Below are 16,553 nucleotides of genomic sequence, written 5' to 3' on the forward strand. Positions count from 1 at the left end.
GGATTTTAATATCCCCCTTTCAATCACTGATAGAACAAGTAGACAGAGTCATCAAGGATATAAAAGATTTGGATGACAGTATCAACCAACTTAACTAATAGTTATAAACTACTTTATCCCACAACAACAGAATACTCAGACTTTTTATGTGCATACAAAACATTTAACATTCGATAGGTCATAATATGAACCATAAAACAAGTTCCAATAAAATAAAGGATTCAAGTTGTATAGAGTATGTTCTCTACTAAAACGGAATTATGTTCTAAATCAATTAAAAGAATAGCTCTGGCAAATGCCCAAATATTTAAAAACACATACTTAAAAAGAACCCATGAGCCAAAGAAGACATCAAAACAAAACTTAGAATATTTTGAATGAATGAAAATGAAAATGCAGCACATCAAAATTTGTGACATTCTGCTAAAGCAATAATTAGGAAATGTATAGGACTAAACATTTGTATTAAAAAAGAAAGAAAGTTCTCAAATCAAGTTCTGCCTTAAGAAACTATAAAAAGACTGAGGTGTTTGGGTGGCTCAGTCAGTTGAGCATCCAGCTCTTGATGTTGGTTCAGGTCATGACCCCAGGGTGGTGGAACTGAGCCCCACACTGGGCTCTGCACTAAGCGTGGAGCCTGCTTAAGATTCTCTCTCTCTCTCTCTCTCTCTCTCTCTTCCTCTCTCTCTCTCTCTCTCCCTCTGCATTTTTCCCTTGCTCACACTCTCTCTCTGTCTTTAAAATAAAAAATAAAGAAACTAGAAAAAGAGGAGCAAATGAAGCCACAAGTAGGCAAAATAACAGGAATAATAAAGAGTAGAAGTTAATGAAATAGGAAACAGAGAAACATTGAAGAAAAATCAAATCTGGAAGCACTTTCTTCAGGAATATCAAAACCAATAACTAGCTAGCCCACCATATGATTTCACTCATATGTGTAATTTAAGAGACGAAACAGATGAACATATGGGAAGGAAGGGGAAAAGAGAAGAGCGGGAAACAAACCACAAGAGACTCTTAACAACAGAGAACAAAGTGAGGGTTGATGGAGGGAGGTGGGTGGGGGATGGGCTAAATGGGGGAGGGGCATTAAGGAGGGCACCTGTTGGGATGAGCACTGGGTGTTGTATGTAAGTGATGAGTCACTAAATTCTACTCCTAAAACCAATACTACATTCTATGTTAACTAACTAGAATTTAAACAAAATCTTGGAAGAAAATAAGTAAGTAAAAATGGAATAATTGTGAGTTAAAGAAGCTACACAATAAGTCATCCTATATGACTTACATATATCCTATATGACTTTATATAAAATTTAATAAATGCAAACGAATCTGTAGTTGACAGAAAGCAGACTGGTATCAAAACGTATCAAATTATACACTTTAAATAATGTGCAGTTTATTTTACCTCAATAAAGCTGTTTTTCTTTCTTTTTTTTAAAATTTTTTTAATGTTTTATTTATTTTTGAGACAGAGAGAGAGACAGAGCATGAGCAGGAGAGGGGCAGAGAGAGAGGGAGACACAGAATCGGAAGCAGCTCCAGGCTCCAAGCTGTCCGCACAGAGCCCAACGCGGGGCTCGAACTCACGGACCGTGAGATCATGACCTGAGCCGAAGTCAGACGCTCAACCAACTGAGCCACCCAGGCACCCTGTAAGCTGTTTTTCTTTTAAGTACATATGGCTGTGAACAAATATATACGTGCTTAAAAAAAAAAAAAGATTTACAGAGGCAAAACCATTTCCTGAGATTCACCAAATCCAAGCACTTTGGGCTTGAAATGGGGATCAAAATTCCTGCTCTAAACTCTTAGCATCAACAATCTACTCATTAGTTCTCAACAGACCAATTGAGTGACAACAAATTTTTCACTGACATTAAAGCTTAATAAACATTCTGGTGTGGATCACCGTAAATTTCAATGACTTGAGTCTTGGGGAAGCTTTGGGGCTACCAAGAAAGGACTTTTCAGCCTTGGCTGATGCTGGCAACGACCAATGGTAACAACAGATTCAAAGTAACATTGAAAAATAATTGCAAAGTTATAAAAGGCTTCCTGCAAGTTGTTGAAACAGAGGGAAGGCGTTAATACGAATGATGAATCATGATACTTACAGCCCCTTTGCAGTACAGCCGGAGCTTTCCTGTAGGAGTTCGGACAATTACAGACATCCTTTTTCTATTACTAAGACAATATGAAATGCATTATTGGTTTCCATGTTCCTCAGTACATGGTGCTAACACACACACACACACACACACACACACACACACACACACACAAAATCCAAGTTAAAAGAATTCTCAGAGTCCTCCGCTGACCATTAGTGAAAAGGCCAACATGTTTCTTGCCAGCCTCCATTTCTTTTTTCTTTACCTGTTTCTTTAAACTGAGATTCTAATCTAAATCTCCACCTTCTACTACTACTGTTTCTCAGTTACTATCCTTTTCTTCCATGGAAATTTATTAGCACAAATACATATACATATACATATATATATAGACACATATATATATATTTTACATGTTAATTACATAGTGTGATATGTATAACATATATTGTGTTTTATATTATTACTATTATGTATTATGTAATACATATATAATGTAACATACACTTAGGCATTACATATATAAGACATAAATTATATATACATATAGCATATATAATATAATCACTTACAAACTGATGAGGAAAGAGGAAAGCTTCCCTGGTTGTGTATTTTTCAGGCCTCACAACATCTCTGTCAAGTAGACCCTCCTGTCCCCACTCTGCTGCACAGAGATGTTCAACTGCTGGCTTGAGAGATGCCAGTTATTTTTCTGTATAGTTCTGTCTCAAAGTCCTCTGGATTTTTTTTCCTTTTTGTTTTTTTATGATTATAGACAGAACTTAAACTCATTGCTTTCATTCCTGAGTTAGCAGCCCAAATAGGCTTGAAGATCTCCCCTCTCCTCCTTATCCCACACCCTGCCAAAGTAAACTGGCCAAAATCTTTTTTTTTTTTTCCTTTTTCCTCATCTTGTCATTCCCTAACCTTAACCTTGGATGGCTCTCCATGGCTTACAACAACTTTTCAAGAGACTCAAACAAACTACCTGCAAATCAGCACCTTCTCAGATATTCATCATATCCTACAATGCTATGTGTTGCACAGTCCAAGGTGGGGAGGGTCCCAGTGAGTAGCCCCACACCTGAACACTTGAGCTAGGAAGCATCTCAATATGGAGAGGGGCCAGCAATTGCTTTAACTACCTAGCTGTCAGAATGCCACTAAACGCAACTGAGTCATTCCAGTGTCACCCAGCTAGGAGCTCGTACTTTAAGGGCAGGAAACGAGTGCTCTAGTAGTAGTGACAGTCAGATATGAAGTAAAGGGAGAGCTAGAAGCAACACTGAGATACATTTTCTTGTAATACGGTTTTTAGAAGAAGCTGTCCTCAAGAGACAAGTTGGTAACAACAAGTTTTCTGAGGTTCAAAGCCTTTTTTAAAGCATGTCATTGGCCAATAAGTCTTACTCATATGTGGATCTTGTGAAACTTAACAGAAGTCCATGGGGGAAAGGAAGGGGGAGAAATAGTTACAAACAGAGAGGGAGGGAGGCAAACCACGAGAGACTCTTAAATACAGAGAACAAACTAAGGGGGGTGGGGGGAAGGGGAAAATGGGGGATGGGCATTGAGGAGGGCACCTGTTGGAATGAGTACTGGGTGTTGTATGGAAGCCAATTTGACAATAAATTATATTTTTAAAAAGATTTTTAAAATCACCTGGCTTTGGGAAGAACGAATTATTCCTTTCCTAATTTTCTAGCATTTCTCTAATTTTTCAGATTCCACATTAGAAATGCTCAGATGGTCTAAGAGACTGAGACTCTGTGAATCTTTAAAACAGTGCAATGAAAATAAAATCATCACCAATGTCCTCACAATAGGCTATGGGGACCAGGCCACAGTGGCTGGACCAGAAGGCCCTCTGAAATCTAAGAGAAGAGAAGACAATGTGGATGCACATTGTCTCCTTTGGGGGTAAAAAAAAGGAGTTACTTCACTGTCTATGTTTAAAGAAATCATTTTGGGTTTATTTGTGAAAATAATGTCCAATATTCATCTATTCATCAAGTATTTATTGAGCACTTACTGAATACATTCCACAGACGGTGACTCATACCTTCCTGGGATCCCGAGTCTAGTTGGCGACACAGTCAATAAGTAATAACCCGGATGTGAAATCTCAAGTCTGACTCTGACGAGAGCTGAGAAGGAGAGGTGTGGGAACCCCTCTCAGCTACAAAAGGGGACTTGGCCTAATGAGGCCTAAAGAAGTGAGCATCAGGCTCAGATTTAAGGCTCGACGGAAGCTGACCAGAATTTCATGATTCTGCATTAAAGCTTTGATTTACATTTCCAAATCCTAACTGAGGAGTCACGGAAAGAGCCCTGGAGAATACATGAACAAAATGAAAAGGTAGCTTACCTAGAAAACTCCAGGATGTTAAGAATTTCAAATGTGAAGTTTTCTCCCATCTATAGGAAGGTAAGACAACATATTCTTACCTGAGGAAAAAAGTACTCATCTTGCAAAACCGCTCACTGTCCCAGTCGGAAACAAGTTTTACCGGACAACTACACATCTTTTTCAAAACAGAAATTTCCTTACAAACTTGATGAAATGATGGCGCCCTCTTCTGGCGAGAACATTGTTTGCAAACTGGGGAATAGTTAGAAAAATGCTTCTCAGAGTGCAGATTTAAGGCTGAAACACCTTTTTTCAGTATAAAGTCAGCACCACGAGAAACAGTTTATAAACACTCTCATGTTGCAAGGGGACGTGGAGACCATCAACAGACAGAAATGGAAAAACAAGTAAGTCCTGTCATAAAGTCACGCAGTTCAAATGAAATCCTTAATCCTTAGATAATTTGAAGAGATAAGCATGGAAAGAGACGGCATGCTATAAAATTTTGTATCAGTAAAATTTGAATTCTTTTCCAAATTTTTCCAGTTACAGCTTCTTGACTTCCTGTAGCCATGATCAGTTCACCAAGAAGGCAGTGCAGAATTTCAAATAATTAGAGAGTGGTCCATGTGGCATGTACTCTGGGTATAAGGATGAATCATTCAGTCCATTCTGCCAAGGGCTGAATGTCTAGTAAACATCCCTAACCACTGCATTATTACTAGAAAAAAAATTAGTGAGTTGAGCATCATGTTTGCATTGCATCAGTCCTTCCCCATGATATTAAAGGCTTGTGGTAAGTGGTCATCGAGATATAAAATATATATATATTTTATATATATTTTACGTACGATATATTATATCATACATTTTATATATATTTTACGTACGATGTATTATATCGTACATATATATATTACATATATATTTATAAATAATATATATTATATATTTGAATAAATAAAATGAACAAATCAACATAATAACAACTCACAAAAAAATAGTTGGAAACATTTCAATTTTTCATAGAAAAAAAGTAGTGTATTTCTTGAAGATCTGATGATTCTGACTCTTTGGAATAGTTCACTTTCTCTGTGCTTTCTCACTAATTCCGGTTACTTTTCATACATTAACTCATTTAGTCCTCACAAGAACCCTGTGACACGCACGATAGGGAAACTGGGGTAGACACAGAAGGAACACACTTGAGACAAATGGCTGGGAAGGTGTGGGTCCAGGTGGGCATCCCAGGCACTGTGATCCCAGAGCTCCCAGACTCAACTACTCTACTGCGTCTCTCTGGAAGGGGCACGTGAATCATGAGAATGTAAGATGCTACTCACAGCATTTATGGTGACAGAGGATGGCGTTCTTGTAGTAAAAACAAAGCCAAGTTTCTTCATTCCTTTCACTAAAGCTGCTTCATCTACCAACAAAAAGTCTGTATTAATGGAGACTGAATGAAGATATTAACACTGAATTTAATTTGATACAGATTTCTATTCTCCAGCGCTAAAATACCATGACATTTTTTTAACTTGGCTTTTTTTTTTTTTTTTTTTTTTTGGCTCCAAATGAACTTATCTAACTACCAGATAGCGTTCATGAAAGAGGAAATCTGCTTAAATAGACCCCTTTCAGTGAGGCTGAGATCTATTTACCGGCCTAAATTCCTTTCTTAGTACTCATTACGGTTTTTGTTCGATGAGCCATTGATAGAATCGCCACAAAATGCCGCAGTGCCTTAACCTTACTCCTGCCTTGTTACTGATTATGACTAAATGTTCCACCGGGCCCTAGCTCTAAGAGCCATCTCCACCAACGTCCTTAGGGCGGTCTTTGGGGTGTGGGGAGCAGGATCCCCAGCGCTGCAGCGTGGCTCAAAACCGCACAGTACCATCAATAGCCCTGATCCATAAGGACGCCTGAGAAGGAGCGACGCAGGGGCAGTCGGGATCAGTGACGGCACCACCTCTTCTCGGGGTTCATCACCTACCGGGTGCTCCAGGAGCACGCGACAGACACCTACCTGGGGAGGAAGCCTGGTAGGTTGTATTACCTCCGTCTCTCTCAGGAACCACAGTGTGACACACACATAACAGGGTGAGAAACTCCTTTATGTAATCTCTCGTGGGCTACAAAAAAGGCACAGAGCCAGTGAGTCTCTTCCAACACCAGCGGCACAAGAGTTAGATACAGTCTGCAAGTAGCAACAACTGCGGTTTTCACCTCAGGGACAGAGAGCCAAGCGCTGACTGCAAGCCGCATCAGGCACTCGGAATGTGTTTGCAGAGTGGCTACCAAGGCAGACAGTGCAGGGCCGGGGAGACCTCAGGGAACAAGATGACCCCACCCTCTCGGAGCTTCTCTCCTCCCCGGGGGAAACAGGTTTTCTCAAAGCCGGAGGAAATAAGTAGGGGTCGTCACAGAGCAAGGAGGGGCGTATTTTAGGTAGGTGATCTGGGGGGAAAAATTGGAGGACATAATATCTAAACTAAGACCTAAATGGAAAAGTTAGTTAGCTGTGTGACTGTGACATGTGACCGTGGCACAGGCTAGACAAAGGGGATGGACAGCACTTTCAGAGGCTCCGAGGCAGGAGACAGATTCATAGGTTTTCGAGCTTCAAGTTTGTGTGACTCCAGCATCTTGAGCAAGGGGAATAATGACACAGAATCAGGTGGGAGAGAAAGCCACAGTGACGAGCTAGGATTTTATCTTAAGTGGCGTGCCAGTCCTCTGAAGGTTTTGAAGCAAAGGAAGAACACGTAAAGATTTATGTTTTTAAGATCACTTTTAGTTTTGATGGGTGGGGCGCCTGGGTGGCTCAGTCAGTCAAGTGTCCAACTCTTGATTTCCTCTCAGGTCATGATCTCACGATTTGTGAGTTCAAGCCCCACATGGGGCTCCATGCTGACAGTGCAGAGCCTGCTTGTGATTCTCTCTTTCCCTCTCTCTCTGACTCTGCTTGTGCTCTCTCTCTCTCCCTCTTTCAAAAATAAATACACTTAAAAATAAAAATAAATAAAAATAAAAGACCACTTTTATTTTTGAGAAGACCAAGATTTCAAATCAAGTAGATCAGTATTTTGAAATTGGTAAGTGAAGTTATTGGTAAAATACAATAGAACCAAAGCGCTTGAAAGCATTCAGAGATTTTCTTACACAGATTGCTACACAGTAAAATGTTCTTGAGTGATGTTTGGGTTCATTCACACCAGTTAGTTTGGCACTCCCCTCATAACATCAGTATGGAATCCGCTGTTCACTATATCAATATCAAAAAAATTTCAAGACCCCCTCTCTTTCCTGGCTCGGAAAATTATACCTTTTAATAAACCATATACATGTTTTGAAGTTTTGTAGCATTACCGTGTTGACATGGAGTGAAAACAGCAGACTTACGTGGCCATTCTCAAAGTTCTGCAACAATGTTGGGTCATTAAATCCACCGGATTCTGTGATGGCAGACGGTGATGCACTGAGGAAGAACAGAGAAGATGTACTGTAATTAAAAGTTCCTGACAGAGCCAGTCAGCGATCAAATGGACCCAAAGAGAACACGCAGCCCCATCTTCTGATTGCAGGAAGTTACACTATGAAGTCTACACAACTACAGTTGACGCTTGAACAACATGGACTGTGCGGGCCCACTGAACACAGGTTTTTCTTGTACAATATGGTAAATGTATTTCGTCTTCCTTGTAATTTTCTTAGTAACACTTCCTTTTCTCTGCTTTAAGAGTATAATCTATAATACACGTACAAAATATGTGGTAATCGGTCGTTTACATTATCGGTAAGGCTTCTGGTCCAACAATAGTCTCTGAGTAGTTAATTGGGGAGTTAAAAGCTATACACGGATTTTCAACTGCCTGGAGAGGGTCAGCACCCCTAACCCCTGTGTTGTTCAAGGGTGAGCTGTATAGTAAATATTTAAGGTTCTGTCAAATTATACATCCTTTCAAGTTGCAAAATGGCATTAGAAAATGCCTAAATCTGTGTTGAAAACCATGTAATTATACAGAGTTTAAGACAGAGTAACCATAAAATCAATAAATCAAAGTCTGGATTCTGGGTTCTTTGAATATCACATGGGAAAGATCCATCCAAGGGAGATTTCTGGGAACTGCCTTTGGAGATCTGGACAAGGGATAGCTGTGTTACCATATATCCGAACTCCAGTACTGAGAAAAAGCCCATTACAGGGGAAAAGGAACATGGACAAAGTAGAAAAGAATGTTGTCTAGTTACCTTAGGTTGTCCAAAATGGTATCACTTCTGTTTGACAGATTTCTGAGGGAAAACGAGGGAGGTTATAAGGCTATAAATATAAAAAACTTCAGGAATTCTAAAAAAAACATAAAAAAAGCAGATATAAACCATATTTTTTAACAACTGCCAGTTTTCATTTAAGTTTCAGTCTCATTCAGATATAGCTATATTAGAAATTCATTTAAGTTTTGAAGTAAATAAAGACTTATTAATTTGTTTAAAAAATGAGAATTTTCAACAAAGTATGGCAAAAAAAAGCCACTTACCCATAAATTATACCTGCAATGGTACACTTCTTCAATGTCATAATATTGCAAGTGAGTGTTCCTGTTTTATCAGAAAATAAATATTTTACCTAAAGAAAGAAAAAACAAACATGATAAACAACATAAATATAAAAGTTAAGAGCAAAGACAAATTTAAGTTCTTTTCTTTAAATCCTCAAAATACTTGAACTTTTAGTAAAAAGAAGTTCAGCCTACAAGAATTCTGCCTTTAATATTTATACTTCTTTCAGAGGTTCTCTTTGTTTTATACTGCAGGTGAAATCTTATGTTAATATGCAAAGTAAATTTCAGGCCATCCAACCTAAGAAAATCAAAACTCTAAGTTCTTTTTCTTGCCACAAGAAATCTCATCAAAGGTCTCTAGAAAACATTAAGTGTATATATAGATAGAAAGATATAGACACACACACACACACACACACACACACACACACACACCAAAACCAGATAAAGACATTATAGAAAAAATTTACAGGCCAATATCCCTGATGAGCATAGATGCAAAAATACTCAACAAAATATTAGCAAATCAAATTCAACAGTACATTGAAAAGATTACACAACATCATCAAGTGGAATTTATTCCAGTGATACAAGAATAGTTTAAAAAATCAATCAATGTGATATACCACATCAATAAAATAAAGAATAAAAATAATACAACCATCTCAGGAGATGCAGAAAAAACATTTGACAAAATTCAACATCCATTTATGATAAAAACTCTCAATGAAGTAGGGGTTAAAGGGAACAAACTTCAACAAAATAAAGGTCAATATGACAAGCCTGAAGTTAACACCAATGGTCAACGGTGAGAAGCTGGAAGCTTTTCCTCTGAGATCAGAAACAAGAAAGGGTGCCCACTCTCACCACTTTATTCGACATAGCATTGGAAATCCTGGCCAGAACAATTAGGCAAGTAAAATAAAAGGCACCCAAATTAAAAAGGAAAAAGTAAAACTGTCACTATTTGCAGAAGACCACACCAAAAACTTCTTAGAATGAATGGATTCAGTAAAGCTGCAGGTTACAAATTCAACATACAGAAACCTGTTGAATTTCTATACATTAATAATGACTGTTAGAAACATTAACAATTCCATTTACAATTGCATCAAAAAGAATAAAATACCTAGGAATAAATCTAATCAAGGAGGCAAAAAACCCGTGATCAAAGAAACTGAAGAAAACACAAATAGAAAGATATTCCACAAATTAACATTGTTAAAATGTCCATACGACCCAAACCAACTACAGATTCAATGTAATCCCTATCAAGATTCCAGTGGCATTTTTCACAGATTTAGAACAATAATCCTAAAATGTGCATGCAACCACAACCCCAAATAACCAAGACAATCTTGAGAAAGAACAAAGGAGGTATCATGCTTCCTGATTTCAAACTATATTACAAAGTTATAGAAATCCAAACAGTATGGGATTTGCATAAAAACAGACACGTAGGTCAATGGAATGGAAAAAAAAAAAAAGAGCTCAGAAATAACCAATGAACATATGGTCAATTAATTTACAACACAGGAGACAAAAGTGTGCAATAGGGAAAGGACAGTCTCTTCAATAAATGGTGTTCAATAAATAAATGACAATCTCACCAATAAACTTGACAACCACATGCAACAGAATGCAGCTGGACCACTTTCTTATACCATGTACAAAATTAACTCAAAATGGACTAAATACTTGAACACAAGACCTAAAACCATAAAACTCCTAGAAGAAAACACAGGTAGTAAGTTCTTTGACATCAGTCTTGGTGATGATTTTTTGGATTTGACACTAAGAAACAAGGCAGCAAAAGCAAAAATAAATAAGTGGGACTACATCAAATTAAAAAGCTTCTGCACAGCAAAAGAAATCATCAGCAAAATGAAAAGGTAACACAATGAATAGGAGAAAATATTTGCAAATAATATATTTGATGAAGGGGGTTAATGTCTAAAATATATAAAGAACTCATGCAACTCAACAGCAAAATAATAATCCAATTTTAAAAATGAGGAGAGGATCTCAATAGATGTTTTTCCAAAGAAGACATACAAATGGCCAACAGACCCATAAAAAGATGTTCAGCACCACTAATCATCAGGGAAATGCAAATCAAAACCATAATGAGATATCACTTCACACCCGTTAGAACAGTTATTACCAAATACAATAAGTGTTGGCAAGGATGTAGAGAAAAGGGGACTCTTGTGCACTGTAGGTGGGAGTGTAAATTGGGGCAACCACTATGGAAAACAGCATGGAAGCTCATCAAAAAATTAAAAACAGAACTACCATATGATCCAGCAATTTCACTTCTGGGTATTTATTTGAAGAAAATGAAAACACTAAGTCAAAAAGATAGACATACCCCTATGCTCATGGCAGCATTATCTACAATAGCCAAGATAAAACAACCTGTCAATGAATGAATGGACCAAAGAAAATGTAGTGTATATGTAATACAGTAATACATAATTACACACACACACACACACACACACACACACACACACACACAAAATTGAGCCATAAAAAGAAGGAAATCTGGCTGTTTGCACATGAAAGGACTCTGAGGGCATTATGTTGTGTGAAATAAGTCAGACAAAGAAAGACAAATGCCACAGAATTCACTTACTTGTGCGATCTGAACAAGAAAAATAACTAAACTCGCTACAGAGAACAGATTGGTGGTTGTCAGAGGCAAGGAGTGAGCAAAATGAGCAGTGAGCAAAATGGGTGAAGGGGGTCAAAAGGTACAAACTTCCAGTTAGAAAATAAATGAATCCTCAGGATGTCGTGGAAAACACGGCGATTGTAGTTAATACTACCATACTGCATGTTCAGAAGCTGCCAGGAAGATAGATCTTAAAAGTTCTCATCACCCGAACTCTGTAACTATGTATAGTGACAGACGTTAACTAGACTTATTATGATGATCGTTTTGCAATATATACAAATACCAAACCATTATGTTGCACACCTGAAACTAATATAATCATAGATGCCAATTATACTCAATAAAAAAAGGAAAAGAGGCAATGTTAAACCATTTTTTTATTATCATGATAAAGTGCTTTTAGATAAAGCTTACCGCTTTCACCATTTTTAAGTGTTATTATTGAACACATTGACATAGTGGTGCAACCGTCACCACCATCCATCTCCAGAACGTCTTTCTCATCCCAAACTGAAACCTCCTACCAATCCAGCAATACAATGACTCCCCATTCTGTCCTCCCTGCAGCCCCTAGCAACCACTATGCTACTTTCTGTCTCTATAAATCTGACTGTTCCAAGTACTTCATATAAGCTGAGTCGTGTTCTATCTGTGTCCTTTTGTGTCTGGCATATTTCACTTAGCATAATCTTCAAGATTTATCCATGCTGTAGCCTGTTTCCAGATTTCATTCATTTTCAGGACTGCATAATATTCCACTGTATGTGCAGACCACATTTTGTTTAACTATTTATTGGACGTTTGAGTTGTTTCCACCATTTGCCTATTGTGAATAGTGCTGCTTACAACATGTGTGTATATAATACCTGTTTGAGTCCCCACTTTGAATTCTTTTGTGAAAATCCCCAGATGTGGAATTGCTGGAACATATGGTAATTCTAGGTTTAGTTTTTTGAGGTTTCTCCATAGTGTTTTCCACAGTGACTGCACCATCGTACATTTCCACATGAACACGTGTTCTCTGGTGTGAAAGTTTTACAGTAGGTGTCCTGGTGGCTGCCAAGTGCTATTTCATTATGATTTTGATCTGCAGTTCCTTAAAGATCAGGGATGTTGAGCATCATTTCAGGTGCTTATTGTTTGTTTATATACATTCTTTGGAAAAATGTCTATTAAAGTCCTCTGCTATTGAGTTGTACTAGTTTTTATATATTCTGAATATTAAACTTATTGTCTTGTTTTATTTCTGCTCTTATCTTTATGTATTACCTACATAAACAATGTAATTAATTTTCTTTTTTTTAAATTTTTTTAATGTTTATTTACTTGTGAGAGACAGAGTGTGAGCAGGGGAGGGGTGGGGAGGGGCAGGGAGAGAGGGAGACACAGAATCTGAAGCTGGCTCCAGGCTCTGAGCTGTCAGCACAGAGCCCGACGCGGGGCTTGAACTCACAAACGGTGAGATCATGACCTGAGCCGAAGTCAGATGCTTAACTAACTGAGCCACCTAGGCGTCCCAGTATAATTAATTTTCAAAGCTTGAGTTCCAAAGCCAGTTTTATTATATTGAATTACTACTCTAAAGTAGCTAGAGTCAACTGACAAGGCAAGAGGGATAAACTGATTTTTTTTCCCAACTGTCAACAGAAAACACATGTTCTAAAGGATTAGCAAATGATCAGATTTTCATGAGCAGAAAAGTTGCTAGAAAGCTGATTATTCCATCCTCCTTCATTTTTAGTTTTCCAAGGTAAAAAGGCTATTAATGGTGTTCTCAGATCAGGCATTTCCAAGAGCCAGAAATATTCTAAAATAAATATTTACTGAGAACTCACTATTCAAATGATACTATACAATGTGACCATAAATTAGAAATCATATAAACTAAATACTGGTTAATTAAATCCCTTCTTCACACTGGGTAGTGTGCTGAGTGTATTACAAATACATTATCTTATTCCGTCCTCCAAACAACCTTCTGAAGTAGTTGCTATCGACATGCCCGAATTACAGATGAGGAATCAAGGCCAGCAAAGTTACCTAAGAAGCCCATGGTGACGCTGTTGGTAAATAGTGAGACCAAGGTTCACTCCCAGGAAGTTTAACTCCGAAATTCTGCTTTTTATCATAATTTACATATTGCTTCCAATTAATTGAAAGATGGGAACTTACAATATTATTAAAAAAACATTAATAGCAAAAATAATTACAAAAAAGTACCAATCAGAAGTCCCATCCTTCCAGGTACCATACGACTGTGGGAGTTAGTTGAGTTTTTCCAGCTGTCCTGAGGTATAACTGACAAATAATTGTGGGAGTTTTTAAAAACAATTTATACTTGTAAAGCTGCCACTGTCACTTAGAAGGCAACCAACTGTCCATTGGTAACCTGGCATCATTCCTGCCCCTTTCTGTTGTACTGTAGGGGCTCATGACCGGAGGGTACATTTCTCCCTATCTCCCAGGATTCCAGTTTAGATTCTACCACCGAAAGGAACTTGCAGTAAAGAATTACAAGCTGCATCGTTGCCCTATTGGCAGCTGTGGGCAGATGCATGGGTTAGATGGGTATGAAATTTTGCAGCAGGCTCCAGATGCTTCCCTGTGGGTCCTCTGCCGTAGGGAAGCAGGAGCATGGCCACCAGTGGCAGATGCCCAGGTTCCCGTGACTCCCTGAAAGCTAACTGAAAACTTGAGAGCTAACTGACGCTTTCACTACCTGCCTCTCCAGCTCTTCTACTCTTTCATAAGCACATTAATAACCTGTATTAGGTCCGTTCGACGTGCAACCCATGATGCATTATCAGTATTTTTAGCTAATTATACTTTTGAAGCTCCACATGAGTATCATGTCAACTACAGCTTATGGCTGAATTCGCACTTTAACTTTGCACACGCTCTCCCTAGATCCACCTTCTTCAAAGTTCTTGTCACATACCCAGGCCCTGAAGGGGCCCTCACCTGCCCAAGCTCTTCGTTAAGATTGGATGTTCTGGCCATGGCATAGACGTTATTTCCTTCATAATGCATATCTTCATCCTGCAAGAAATGAGCAAAACAGCCAAGCCACGCAGTCAGAACTAGGCTCAAAACGTCTGCAGGTCAACTGGGCTGCCACTGGTCTTCTGACATGGCTGATAGGAGAAAGAATTCAAAATGGAGTCTAGAATACTAAGAGAGTCTTGGGTGCTAGTTTCTCACACGCTTTGGCAGAGCTGATTCAGGACAGGCAATGCTACATAGAAACAAATATCAGTGTGTCGTTGGTTTGGTATTGGAAGACTTGGCTTCCAAATCCTGGCTCAGCCTCAGACGCTCCCACAGAGTGTCTGAGATCCTGAGTATGCTTTGCAGCTACTACATCTATAAAATGGGAGCGATAACACGGATCTCACAGCGCCACTGTGAATTTTAAATGACAATACACTTGAAAGCACTCTGTCTCATTTTGTGGTTGTTAAAAATAACACTACCCTTCAAGTGATGGTAATTCATTGATACAGGGAAGCATTTTAGTAGGACATCTAGCAAAAAATTTATTTCCACAAAAAAATCTTTTTAAATATAACTAAAAATTGCAAATGCACATTCAAAGTAGAAAATTTGCTCAGTCACATGATACTAAGTATCAATTTAAGTGAATGCATGGTTTTCACCTAAGAAATCTTTTCCTTAGTTTGAAGTCATTCTGGAATGGCTGTTTCTGTCACTCTTGCCAAGATACGTAAATCTATTGTAAGTCTACTGGACTCTACTGTTCTAGAATATCTTAAATTTTAATGGGCCATCTCTTTGCAGTTGCTACTAAGTCACTACTCTTGAATCTTTCTTATCAGCTAGGAAAAAACATATTAAGAAACAGTGTCCTCAAGAGTGACACAGAGAGGCCCAGGCACTGCTGAGTCAGGCTGACCCTGATGTTTGGTTCTCCTGTCAGGAATGCAACTCACCCGTGCACCACGGTAGGAACTCAGGCACTCTGATTCTTAAAACCAAAGCCACAGGTCAAGAGAGAACTTCTTTTTAAACCTTCTGATTTTCATACTCACCCAGTTTATAAACAGGGCCTGAATATATTTCACAATTTCCAGAGTGACCAGCAGGCTAATGGGGATGAGATTGTGATACAAGATGATGAACACCAATATGTCAAACCCTAAGCTGTGGGAGCTGTAATCTGTGGAAGAAGATCAGAGGAATCATGTCACAGCTTCAGGCAATACCTCTATTCTTCTTTGCATTATTACGTTTTAAAATTGTGAAAACTTCTCCATGAAAATTATTATTAAGGGTAAAATTAAATGGACACATAAAGTAGTTTTATTATTTTTTAATATAGTTTATTGTCAAATTGGCTTCCATACAACACCCAGTGCTCATCCCAACAAATGCCCTCCTCAACGCCCATCACCCACTTTCCCCTCTCCCCCACCCCTGTCAACCCTTAGATTGTTCTCTGTATTTAAGAGTCTCTTATGGTTTGCCTCTTTCTCTCTCTGTAACTTTTTTTCCCCTTTCTCCTCCCCCATGGTCTTCTGTTAAGTTTCTCAAGATCCACATGAGTGAAACATATGGTATCTGTCTTTCTCTGACTGACTTATTTCACTTAGCATAATACCCTCTAGTTCCATCCATGTTGTTGCAAATGGCCGGATTTCATTCTTTCTCATTGCCAAGCAGTATTCCATTGTATATATAAACCACATCTTCTTTATCCATTTGTCAGTTGATGGACATTTAGGGTCTTTCCATAATTTGGCTATTGTTGAGAGTGCTGCTATAAACATTGGGGTACACGTGCCCCTATGCATCAGTACTCCTGTATCCCTTGGGTAAATTCC

The 16,553-nt window shown here is 38.4% G+C and overlaps 1 protein-coding gene across 1 annotated transcript in view; it reads right to left on the reverse strand.

Moving 5' to 3' along the window:
* LOC115514197 (phospholipid-transporting ATPase IB-like) overlaps positions 1 to 16,553 on the reverse strand; it is a 74,706-nt gene that overhangs the window by 52,702 nt on the left and 5,451 nt on the right. The window contains exons 2-10 of the mRNA XM_032592725.1: positions 15,762 to 15,889; positions 14,674 to 14,751; positions 9,009 to 9,097; positions 8,722 to 8,763; positions 7,873 to 7,948; positions 6,497 to 6,602; positions 5,811 to 5,893; positions 4,486 to 4,535; positions 2,121 to 2,190 (exon numbers count right to left, since the gene is read on the reverse strand). Of these exons, the coding sequence (XP_032448616.1) occupies positions 2,121 to 2,190; positions 4,486 to 4,535; positions 5,811 to 5,893; positions 6,497 to 6,602; positions 7,873 to 7,948; positions 8,722 to 8,763; positions 9,009 to 9,097; positions 14,674 to 14,751; positions 15,762 to 15,889 (722 nt within the window). The remainder of the gene's footprint in view (positions 1 to 2,120; positions 2,191 to 4,485; positions 4,536 to 5,810; positions 5,894 to 6,496; positions 6,603 to 7,872; positions 7,949 to 8,721; positions 8,764 to 9,008; positions 9,098 to 14,673; positions 14,752 to 15,761; positions 15,890 to 16,553) is intronic.

Source organism: Lynx canadensis, chromosome A1 (genome assembly GCF_007474595.2).
Source record: "Lynx canadensis isolate LIC74 chromosome A1, mLynCan4.pri.v2, whole genome shotgun sequence".
Lineage (NCBI taxonomy): Eukaryota > Metazoa > Chordata > Mammalia > Carnivora > Felidae > Lynx > Lynx canadensis.